General features: G+C 35.5%; 1 protein-coding gene across 1 annotated transcript in view; it reads right to left on the minus strand.

Annotated features, from left to right (window-relative positions):
- Positions 1-12684, minus strand: part of CCDC173 (coiled-coil domain containing 173) — a 30980-nt gene that overhangs the window by 14083 nt on the left and 4213 nt on the right. The window contains exons 2-4 of the mRNA XM_042949054.1: positions 11136-11362; positions 7420-7593; positions 7116-7309 (exon numbers count right to left, since the gene is read on the minus strand). Of these exons, the coding sequence (XP_042804988.1) occupies positions 7116-7309; positions 7420-7593; positions 11136-11362 (595 nt within the window). The remainder of the gene's footprint in view (positions 1-7115; positions 7310-7419; positions 7594-11135; positions 11363-12684) is intronic.

Raw genomic sequence — 12684 nt, forward strand, 5'->3', positions numbered from 1 at the left:
TCTTGTCAGTCAATCAAGTGTGCAGGCTACTCTACCACCATTCTTTATCTGCTGTCTCTATTTTTTTTTTTTTTCTTCCTGAAAGGTAGGCACAGGGAAGATCAATAATACACTTAGACAAAAATATTGAGGAGTAAACCTTTCAAATGCACCTGATCCAAAAGAATATTTTCTTGGAATCTTATCACTCATCTTCAGAAGGGAAAATTCTGTTCCCCGTGCCGCGGAGGACTACACAGTTAAATAAGATGGTAAGTTCACTTTGGTATTATTAAGCCAATGGAGGACAGGAGATTCCCAGTTGATTCATCTGTACAGAGTAAGCAGCTTTGGAGCCACAATCATTTTCCTGAGGAGGAGCTAAGAAAAAAGTCATTGTTGTCTACAGCTAAACCAGGTTTACGATTGCCCTAAAAATATTAATTTTCAAAAATGTTTTATTGTTTAGTTCGTTAGAATTCTTAGAAGCAAAGAAGATTCTTTGAGCTGGTGAGAAGTCTACAGGTGAAGAATGGTGGAACAAAATTCCATACAGAAGGAAAAATATGTGGGAAGGCCCTGAGGCAAGCAAAAGTTTGACAGGTGCTCAAGGCCTGGAAGATCAGTATGACAGAAACACAGTAACTAAGGGGACGGAGTGGTAGGAAAGGAGGTTTAGAAGATGCAGCTACATCACACGAGGCTTAGCAGGAGATGGTCAAGTTTCCATTTTATTTGTTTGTTTATATTTTTGAGAGAGAGCATGAGTGAACGAGGCGCAGAGAGAGGGGAGAGAGAGAATCCCACCAGATGCAGGAAGGGATGGAGAGTGTGGATCCCGGAGTGGAGCTAGAGCTCACCCAAAAGGGGGACTTGAGCTTACCCGAAAGCAGGAGCTCACCACCTGTGAGATCATGACCTGAGCTGAAGTCTGATGCTTAACCTACTGAGCCACTGAGGCATCCCTCCATTTTATTTTAAATGAATGGAAAGCTATTGAAAAGTTTTAGGTAGGAGAACAATATGATCATTTTTTTAAAAGTTTATTTATTTATTTTGAGAGGGTCGGGGAGCCAAGAGAGAAGAAGAAAGAATCCCAAGCAGGCTCCATGCTGCCAGCACAGAGCCAGATGTGGGACTCAAACACACAAACTGTGAGATCATGACCTGAGTTAAAATCAAGAGTTGGACACTTAACCAACTGAGCCCCAGCTGCCACAAAATGATCAATTTTTAATAAAATCTCTCTGGATGATGAAAGAAGGGGTTAGGAAGAGAGAATAGTAGGCCAGTTAAGAGGTTGACACAATAATTCATGGGACATGAGGACTAAGATGACAGCAGTAACTTTAAGATTCATTTTGGAGAAAAATTTCAACATGAATTGCTGATAGATTTGATGTGGGAAATAAAGGAACATGAAGAATCAAGGTGTATTTCTAGGTTTCTCATTTGGACAACTGAGGGTTAGATAAGGGTGTCACTAGAATGTCCACTGTGGGGGTGGTGAATAAATACTTTCCTGCTAGACATTTTAAATTTGAGATATCTATGAGACATCAAAATGGAGGATGTCTTAAAAGGCAGTTGTATGTGAAGCTGGGACCCAAAGGAGTGGTCTGGACTGGAGTTATAAATTTGTAAGTTCTTAGATTTAGGGTGTGTTTTAATCCATAGGAATTTTAATCAGTAGGATGTGATCACTTAAGCCCTCCTTTCTTTTTGCTTTTTCCCTAGATGATCTTATCCAGGGGAAAGTCAAGCAAACTATCCTGTAATGATTTTCCCTTCTTCTGGGAAGTTGATGAGATTAATAGGAACTGAGTTGTTCTTAAGCAAGTTCTACAGGCCCCTTCCTAGAGAAAGGCTTACCTAGAAGGAAATAGAATTATATGCAGTATCTACAGATACTGTTAAATTTCTTTTCAATAATTATGTTTAAGGTTCTTGGTCAAAATCCCTCCATCTGGGGATTTTGGTGTCACTAGAGTCCCTCATTTGCCCCATCCTCATTATGCCCACTGGGCTGTGAGCCACAGGCAGATTCTTACACTGCTCAAAGCCCAAAAATGGAATAGAATGACTAGGTTTACAGCCTAGAGATTGCTCTAAAAATGTGTGAAAAATCTCACTTTCAGGCACAGGGCAGCAGCTGTACAGTGTGTTTTGGTTAACCATTACTAAGTAATTACCCCCAAACTTAGTGGACTAAAACAATAAATGTTTACTATCTCATACCATTTCTGAGATTCAGGAATCTGGGAGTGGCTTAGCTAGGTAGTTCTCCAGAGGTTGCAGTCAAGATGTTAGTTGGAGCAATAGTCATTTAAAGGCTTGACTCAGGCTGGAGAACCCATTTTTACATATCTCTTGACATGAGGCCTCAGCTCCTTGCTACATAGACCTCTCCATAGAGCTGCTTGAGTGTCCTTACATCATGGCATCCTCAGGAATGAGTGATCCAAGATAGGAAGGAGGAAGCCACAATGCCTTTATATGCTAATCTCTCTCAGAATGTCACACATCATCATTTCTACTCATTCTCTTCAATGGAAATGAGTTACTCTGTATAGCCTGCACTCGAGTGAGGAAGGAATTAGACTCCATCCTCTGAAGAGAGGAGTATCAAAGAATGTGTGTACATATTTTAAACCACCACCAGGTAATACCTGAATAGCACTTGGTAATACAATTAATAGGGCATTCAAAAGAGTCTTGCCTCTTGATATCCTCCAATTTCCTTTTTTTGGGTGTGTTAAAATATGGTCTTTGTTCAAAGTGGAAAGTCATTACAAATTTTGGCCTACAAGGCACACCATGACCTGGCCCTTGCCTCTTTCCAATCTCATCTTTAACATTGCCCTCTTTGCCCTCTTACTATAGTCATCTTGACTACTTGTAGTTACCCAAATACACCATACTCTAACTAACTTCTGGCCCTTCACCCATGTTATTTCCTCTCCTTAAAATACTTCTCCATTTCCTATTTGCATGACTTATTCCTACTCAGTTTTCATAATTCAGTATGAACTGAGATGTCTATTTTATATGCTTCCACACATCCTGTACATATATTCATCAAGATATCTACTATCATGCCGTAATTATTTGTTCCATGTTTATACCTCCTCCCCAGATTGTGAACTTTTTAAGAAAAAAGACAATTGCATTCATCTTCACAGTCTCAGTTACTAGAATAGTGGCTGGCAAGTGGAGATTGTCCGATAAATGTTTATAAAAATGAATGGATGACTGGATAAATGAATTTACTAATAAATGAGTAGCCTATCTTAAAAACAATTTTCCCCTGAATAGACTCTTATCATTCAAGAAAGCAGGAAGAAAACTTTCCTTCTTTTCTCTTTTTCTACCACATGGTCCTCTGTATCCACTCAGATCAATACCAGTGTTAGTATTCCAGTTCTATTGTTAGCTTAAAGAGGCTTTTTATGGGCTGATTACCATTCCTAACAGTATTTTAAGTGCCATGCATTCTGAGTTGTATAAAACTGATACATGAATCAACATTCAACAGAATATCACTGGTGATAATTTTGTGAATTCGTATACTTAAAAAACCATTTATAATAAATAGATTTGCATTTTCCTTTGTTGTTTTCAATTACAGAATTGAATGTTTCTTAATAAATTTAAGACATAAGACTTCTGGAACCAAATTGGGAACCCAAGCCCATGTGTCATATATCTTTCCCTCCTAACTCCCCACAAAGCAATCAGCAGAACAGAAGAAATTCTACACCACTACAAGAAACTGAATAAAGCCAAGTCTTAGCTATATGCTTGAGTTTCCAAGAGATTTCAACAAAAAAACAGGGCACTTGAGAATGCAATGAGGATAAGTAATACTTGGCCATCATCCACAAAGACAGAGTGTACCACGAAAAGGAAAGGAATTTATGCTGACCTCAGAACCTGGTCAACATCTCCTAGACTGCACTGAAGATAAACCAAAGAAACAACCCAAACAAGCATTAAACCTGCTGGAACTTCTAATCTATTGCCAAAGACCACATGGAAAGGAGATCCTGTGGCCTCAACACAGTCTACATGCAAAGGCTATAGGTGGATGGCCTGCGAAGTGTTAGTACTTGCCAGGTAGATTCCTGGAGATCAGTCTGCTACCTGCAACAGCCAACATAAGAGATATTTTTCAAAGGTGACTCACTGATCAAATATTTGCCTCCTTCTGCCAATGGCTCTGTCTCTAACTTGCATAAACCCTTGGATCTCTACACTGACAAAGAAAAACATTACAATAAGTCCAAAGCTTTCCCTTCTCTTTTTACTAGGGGCTCAAAGAACTGAAGAATACACACTTTGGCAACACATATATCCTGAGAATTGATATCTAAGTCACTCAGACTATAAGAAATAAATATATAGGCCTATAAGAATATATATATGTATATATATATACATGCATATACATACATATATATGTACATATATGTATACATGTATATTTACGTATATACACACACACACACAAAAAACCCAAAACCATAATAACAAAAAGAGACAGATCACATCAAAGTAAGTATATTCTAAATATGAACCTACACGAGAGAACAATGGAGTAAACAATTTATGGTAACAAAAACGAAAACAGATGAATATTTACACATGAAACAATAACCTGCCTCACTAGAAATAAAAACAAATATAAATTAAAAGATACTATTATTTGGTCCATTAAATTCTTTAAAAAGTACTGTCCAGAATTGATTATAACATAAAGAAAAGGGTATCAGATATCATTGATGATTACACACTTAAAATCCTTTTCAGAGGGCAATTTGGCAGTATCTCCCCACATGTAAAATCCAAGCTCAGTTCAAGAAATCTATCCTACATAAATACATCTTTGCACAAACATTACAAAATAAATATGGTCAGGGATGTTTATTTACCATAGCATTGTTAGAAATGGAGGAGGGGAAATCCAAATTTCCCTGATAACAATATAGTTAAATAAATAATGGTACATTCTTTGTGTACAATTTGATTATTTGAAAAGATGTGACAGATCCTTATATTATGGCAAAAAAGATATTCAAGGTATATTGTTGAGTGAAAAAATGAAGACACAGAAAAATACAGTGTATAATATCCATGGTAAAAAATATATAAACATACTTAAATATGTCATGCATATAAATATTAGTAACTATAATAAAACATTCTGAAGGGATAGTCACAAAACTTTAAATAATGGCTATTTGTGAAGAGGCAAATGGGGCTTAAAGAGACATTGAATAGGGTGTATATGAAGATAGGCTTTTTAATTTTACTCCAAATTTTGCTGTTTTGAATTTTAAACAGGTATATATTCATTTCTTATTTGCAAAATTAAAAAAAAATAACTTTGAAGAGTAGCAAATATATGCCCAAATGTTAACAGTACCTACTCTGGATTACAGAGTTTCTAGTGATTTTAATTTTCATTGTGTTTGATCATATATTAATGATATGGTTAAATACAAAAATTATTTTTTCTTTAGAAGTAGAATATTGTTTAAATTTTTTGATATATTTATGCACGTTTAAACTATAAAGAAACTGGTAAGCCTTACACCGGCGAAACAAGGTGGCTGATAGACAAGGAACAGACTATTCACTGAATCCCCTTCGTGCCTTTTCCTATTTGCATGTATCAAGTATTTGAAAAGTAAATAAAATTATGCACAAATACAATCCCCTCTCCTGATATATATATATATATATATATATATATATATATATATATATATATATAATAGCTACTTCTTTTCCTATTTGCATGTATCAAGTATTTGAAAAGTAAATAAGTATTTCCTATTTGCATGTATCAAGTATTTGAAAAGTAAATAAAATTATGCACAAATACAATCCCCTCTCCTGATATATATATATATATATATATATATAGTAGCTACTTCTTTAAAAAGTTCAGGTTTGGGGCACCTGGGTGGCTCAGTCGGGTAAGTGTCCGACTCTTGATTTTGGCTCAGGTCATGATCTCACGGTAAATGAGACTGAGCCCTGCATTGGGCTCTGTGCTGACAGTTATGAAGCCTGCTTAGGATTCTCTCTCCCTGTCTCTCCGTCCCCCCTCTGTCATGCACACATGCATGCTCTCTCTCAAAATAAACATAAAAAATAAAAAAGTTCAGGTTTGATTTCTATTTACTGACATAGCAAGAGCTCATGATACTGGTAACTGAAAAAATATACAATGATACTGTTGATCCAATTTCATTTTATAAAATAAGAGTATATATTCTCAGAAAAAAAAGTCTGTATCAGTCACTCGATTGTCAGGGGCTGAGGGCAAGGAAAAGAACTTAGTTCAAAGGGGCATTAGGGAAATTTTGGGATGATGGAAGTATTCTGTATCTTGATTTAGGGTTGGTTATACAGCTATCTGCTTTCTAAAAGGTGAATTTTATTAGTAAATGTAAATTATAGTTAAATGAATCTGACTCCCTCTACCACTACCACCAAAAAATGTCTGTATGGCTATATACCAATATACCAAAACGATACAGATTATTGTGGTAGATTAGATTACCGCTCAAAAAGATTCACTCTCTCACTTCCCACTTCCATAGGAGTCTATTTCTCTGTTCCATGGTTGTTTGGCTTGGCCATGTGATTTGCTTTAGACTTACAGGAGACTAAGTGTATTTCCTTGACTTTTGCCTTTGAGTTTAGCCATGTACTTGCAAGCTCGGGCTCATTCCTTTACATCCCTGTCAATACCATGAGAAAAATTTCCCTGTACCTCAAAAATGAATACACATGGAACAGATCAGAGCTATAGTCATAGCAACAAGCAAGCCCAGACAGTCCTGTAGTTTGAAGAAAAGCTGTGCAGCCAAGCTCAACCAACCTATGGATGCGTGAGAAAGAAATGTTTACTGTTGAATGCCACTAGATTGTGTGGTTGTTTGTTATGCAGCATCATTGTGACAATAGTAACATATTATCTCTGGGTAAGAGAGTAATAGTGATTTTTTAACTTTCTTTGTAGTTTTTCTACTTACTAAGTATTACAGCATTATACTTTTATAATCAGAAAAAAAAGTTTTTATGAGAAAAATAAGATACAAAAAAGGTAATTTCTATATACATACTGTTTTAAATGATCATTGGCAAGAGCCACTCTATCTCTGCGTCGTTTTTCTGCTTTTTCTTGTTCTTCTTTAAAAGCTTTTTCAATGCTGAGTTTTAATTGTTCTTCCCATTTTTTATCTGATTTTATTTTATTCTTTTGGGATTCAATCTGTGCATCACGTTCTTTCATAACTCTACTAAGAAGAAGTCCTGACTACAAAAAAAAAAAAAAAAATTGTGGCATTTTAAGGAAATAAAGTCTAATTATTTATGTAAAGAGATATGTTAAATATATAGAGAAATGCAAGAAAACCCAAGTAGTACATGAAACTTTTTCACTCTTTCTGTCTGGTAAAATTGATATTGCTTTGCATATTCAATAGCCTTTTTCCTTTCTCCTTGTTTGTATATTGCTTCCTCCACATCAAGATTTTGTCTTTCTGCCTCTATTTCTTCATCACGCTTCTTTTTGGCTTCAAGTTTCTGTTCTTTCATCCCCTGTAATAAGAAAAAAACAGTCTTCTGTCTTCATTTTTCAATTTAATTTTACAAAATTTCACATTGCATATAATGAAATATGAGTCTTTCATTATGAGTCTTTGTTACATTTGCATATATCATTAATAAAAAAATATGTTACACTTAGAAGCTAATATTTTAATTAAGCTTTTCGGTAGCTAACACGTTTACATGGTTCAAAACACCAAAACATTTTTGTAAAAAATTTTTTAAAGTTCATTTATTTATTTTGAGAGAGGCAGAGACAGTGGGAGTTGGTGAGGGGCAGAGAGAGAGGGAGAAAGAGAATCCCAAGCAGACTCCACATTCCTAGCACAGAGCCCAGTGCAGGACTCAAACCTGCAAAATCGCAAGATCAAAACCAAGAGTCAGACGCTTAACTGACTGAGCCATCCAGGTGTCCCCAAACCCCCAAATATTACAAAGGTATACAGTGAAGCTCTCCCTCCAATCCTAACTTCCATCAGCAATCTCTAAGACAATCACTATTGGTTTCTTAGTTTGCTTCCAAAGTTTCTTTTTTTTTTTTAAGTTTATTTTGAGAGAGACAGAGACAGTGCCAGTGAGGGAGGGGTAGAGAGGGGGGCGGAGAGAAAGAGACTCCCAAGCAGGCTCCGCACTGTCAGTGCAGAGCCTGACACAGGGCTCAAATTCAGGAAACCTCAAGATCATGACCTGAGCCAAAACCAAGAGTTGGACACTTAACCAATGGACCCACCCAGGTACCTCCAAAGTTTCTTTCTATATTTACTAAAAATATATATATATATATTTACTATATATATATATATATATATATATTTACTATATATATATATTTATTTACTATATATATATATTTATTTACTATATATATATATTTACTATATATATATATTTACCATATATATATATTTACTATATATATATATATTTACCATATATATATATTTACTATATATATATATTTACCATATATATATATTTACTATATATATATATATTTACTATATATATATTTACTATATATATATATATATTTACTATATATATATATTTACTATATATATATATATATATAACATTTTTTTCCTTTAAATAATTACTTCTATCCAATGCATCATGTCAGATGAGGTCTTTCTTCTTCTTTATGAGTCATACTTTTGATAACCTTAAGGAAACCTTATTTACCCTAAAATCCTGAAGATATTCTATGATTTATTTCAAAAGTTTTACTGTTTTACTTTTCACATTTAGGTCTTTAATCCAGCTGAAATTCATTTTTGTATATTCTATATGGTAAGGATATAATCCCATTTTTTCATATGCCAATTATCTCAGTATCAGTTATTGAATTCCCAATCCTTTCCCTTCTGATTTGAATGACATTTCTGTCACATGTCAAGTTCCCATATATAACATGTGACAGTTTCTAGGCTCTCTCTTCTGATCTATTATTTTATCAATCTCTGTGCCTACAAAAAAAAAAAAAAAAACCAGCTTTTACTACTACATTTCTACCACATTTACTATATTTCTTCTTATTCTTTAACATCTGTAGAGGTGTAAAGTATTATATGGCATATTCCACTCCAGAGACTTCTTCAAAATCAAGGTTTTTAGAGTATAATTTACACACCCTCTTTTAGTATACAGTTTTACAAATGCATCGTCACTTATAGAACAGTGCCATCGTCCTCCCCAAAAATACCCTCACGCCCTGTTATAGCAACCACTACCCATGTCTGCACCTGCTGGCAACCACTGATCTGTTTTCTTTCCCTACAGATTTGCCTTTTTCAGAATGTAATATATGTAATACGTGATATCAGTCGTGATTTAATTCTTCCCTCTTCGAGAAAAAAGAGACTAAATTATGAATCTTGTTTCTAAAGCAAGGTACCAAAAGCTTTTTGTGCCCCTTCCCACAGTTGGGAGAAAATATTTTTGAATCAAATATCTAATAAAGGACTTGTATTCAGAATATATTTTAAAAATTACCTAAACAAAATAATAATAAGAAAACAAACCCAGTTTAAACACGGGCAAAAGATTTGAATAAACACTTCTCCAAAGAAAACATGAAAATAAGTTCATAAAAAGATGTTCAACATCATTGTAATTAGAGAAATTCAAATTAAAACTATAGTAAGATACTACTTCACACCTATTAGAATGTCTATAATTAAAAAGACTGACCACAGCAAGTTGCCAAGAATGTGGAGAAAATAGAACACTTACACACTTCTTACGAGAGTGTAAAATTATAACTACTTTCAAAAACAGTTTGGAGGGGCGCCTGGGTGGCTCGGTCGGTTAAGCGTCCGACTTCGGCTCAGGTCATGATGTCACGGTCAGGGAGTTCGAGCCCCGCGTCGGGCTCTGTGCTGACAGCTCAGAGCCTGGAGCCTGTTTCAGATTCTGTGTCTCCCTCTCTCTGACCCTCCCCTGTTCATGCTCTGTCTCTCTCTGTCTCAAAAATAAATAAACGTTAAAAAAAAAAATAAAAAAAAAACAGTTTGGACATTTCTTACAAACTTAAATATGCAGCCATCATATTATTCAGCCATTCTACCAAGATATTTACCCAAGAGAAGTGAAAGTATATGTCCACAAATAGATTTACACATGAATGTTCATATACAGCTTTATTTATAATAGCCAAAAACTGGAAACAGCTCAAATGCCAACATTTGGTTGATGTCAAACCATCGACAATTGAATAGATAAATAAATTGTGGTCCATTCATATAATAGAATACTACTACTCAGCAATAAAAATGAACAATTGGTACACACAACAACATGAAAGAATTCTGAAAGGATTTCAAAAAATTATGCTGAGCAAAATTTAAAATAGAAAATAGTGCAGGGGCACCTGGCTGGTCAGTCGGTGGAGCATGCAACTCTTGATCTCAGGGTTGGAGTGCAAGACCCACGCTGGGTATAGATTACTTAAAAATAAAATCTTGAAAAAAAGAAAGAAAGCAGATCAGCTGCCTGGAGACAGGGGCAGGAAGGAGTGAGAAGGTGTAAATCAAGTATGGGGAAACTTGTTTTGGTGAGGAGTATGTTCATTATCTTAATTATAATGATGGTTTCAGGGGTGTGTAAATATGTCAAAACTTAGCAAATTGTACAACTTTAAATATGTCTATTTTATTGTTTGTCACTTCTAAATAAAGATGTTGAAAATGTGCTTCAAAGCATTTTTGTGATTTTTTTAAATGTTTATTTTTGAGAGAGGGAGACAAAGAGAGAGAGTGCAAGTGCATACGCACGAGTGGGGGAGGGTCAGAGAGAAAGTGGGGATAGAGGATCCCAAGCAGGCTCCGCCCTGACAGCAGAGAGCTCGATGCAGGGCTTGAACTCATGAACTGCGAGATCATCACCTGAGCCAAAGTTGGACACTCAACTGACTGAGCCACCCAGGTGCCTAGCATTTTTTATAATATTTTACACATAAAAAATATGTATAAAATGTACAAAGAAACAAGAGTGAGTCGTCAGTACATATGTATTCCTGGGTGATTAATACTTACTGCGTATGCATTAGTCCAATGTTTTACCACTTCTTGGGATCGGAAATGCATTTCTTTCTTTGCCTTTCTTTCTGCACGAAGGCATGCTGCTTCTCTTGTCAAACTGTCAAGGCTATCTCGAATCCTTTTCCACTCATTGTGTGGAATTATGGTAACCTGCCGGAGATCGACCTTGCTAGGTAGAAGAGGTGGATAGAGGACTTGATCTTCTTCAGAGTTCTTTATTTCTAATAAATTTTAAAAAATAAACATTAAAGACTTTCAAGAGTTTAAATATTTTTTTCTCAGACATTTCTATATTGTCATGATACCGGAAATTCTTTAAATAATAATTTTATTCTTATTATTTCAAGGAAAGCTGGGATTAAGTAGAAAGTATAGAAGAACTTGAAATCAGAAGACAGATTTGAGTATTTGCTTGGTCATTTCCTTACTCTGTAAACTTAGGCAAGTCATTTAAATTCTTGGAGCCTTAGTATCAAATCTTTAAAAGTTGAGATCAATAATACCTACCCCAACAGGTTGTTATTAAAGCTTTTTTAAAAAAATGACCAAGCAGCAGTCTATAAATGGATAATTTGGGGGATAATTTGGAAGAAAATCTTTTGGAGTTGTAGACATTGTGATTGACTCTATTCAATCCCTTCCTAATTGAGTAGTGGCAATGTAATTTTGAGAACTGAATACAGTCTCAGGGTGGGCCTCACTAGTTAAACAATACTTGTATCTCCCTTGGCAACAGTTATTTCTGTAATAAGCAAACAAAAGGAAAAGAGATTTGAGACTTTTATTTTTTTTATTATTATTTTTTTAATTTAAATGTTTTTATTTATTTTTGAGACAGAGAGAGACAGAGCATGAGCAGGGGAGGGGCAGAGAGAGAAGGAGATACAGAATCTGAAGCAGGCTCCAGGCTCTGAGCTGTCAGTACAGAGCCCGACGCGGGGCTTGAACCCACGGACTGTGAGATCATGACCTGAGCTGAAGTCGGACACTTAACCTACTGAGCCACCCAGGCCCCGCTATTTGAGACTTTTAGAAAAGTTCTTCCTGTTCTTCTGGGAGAGACATCTGAGAGTGACTCTCCAGCTAGATATGAACAAGGAAGCATGAAGACCAGATAAGCAGCATCCTATGACCACAAAAGGAAGTAGCCTTATGATAAAGCTGTTACTGTGAACCACAAAGAAAAAACAAAGGGGGAAAAGGGGGCAATGAGGATCTCATTATGATGTTAGATCAATTAGACCTGAAGCCTGGAGTTCCTGTTATATGAGCAAATAAATGTCCTTAGTTTTAAACATGATTGAGTTGGGTATTCTATATATGAATTAAAAAGCATCCTAAATGAACATACCACGTATGAACTATGTAAATCTAGACAAAATTACTTTTTTTAATGTTTATTTATTGTTGAGAAAGAGTGCGAGCAAGGGAGGGACAGAGAGAGCGAGGGAGACAGATGATCCAAAGCAGGCTCCACACTGATAGCAGCAAGCCCAAAGCAGGGCTTGAACTCACGAGCCATGAGATCAAGACCTGAGCCAAA

This window comes from Panthera leo, chromosome C1 (assembly GCF_018350215.1).
Source record: "Panthera leo isolate Ple1 chromosome C1, P.leo_Ple1_pat1.1, whole genome shotgun sequence".
NCBI classification, from domain to species: domain Eukaryota; kingdom Metazoa; phylum Chordata; class Mammalia; order Carnivora; family Felidae; genus Panthera; species Panthera leo.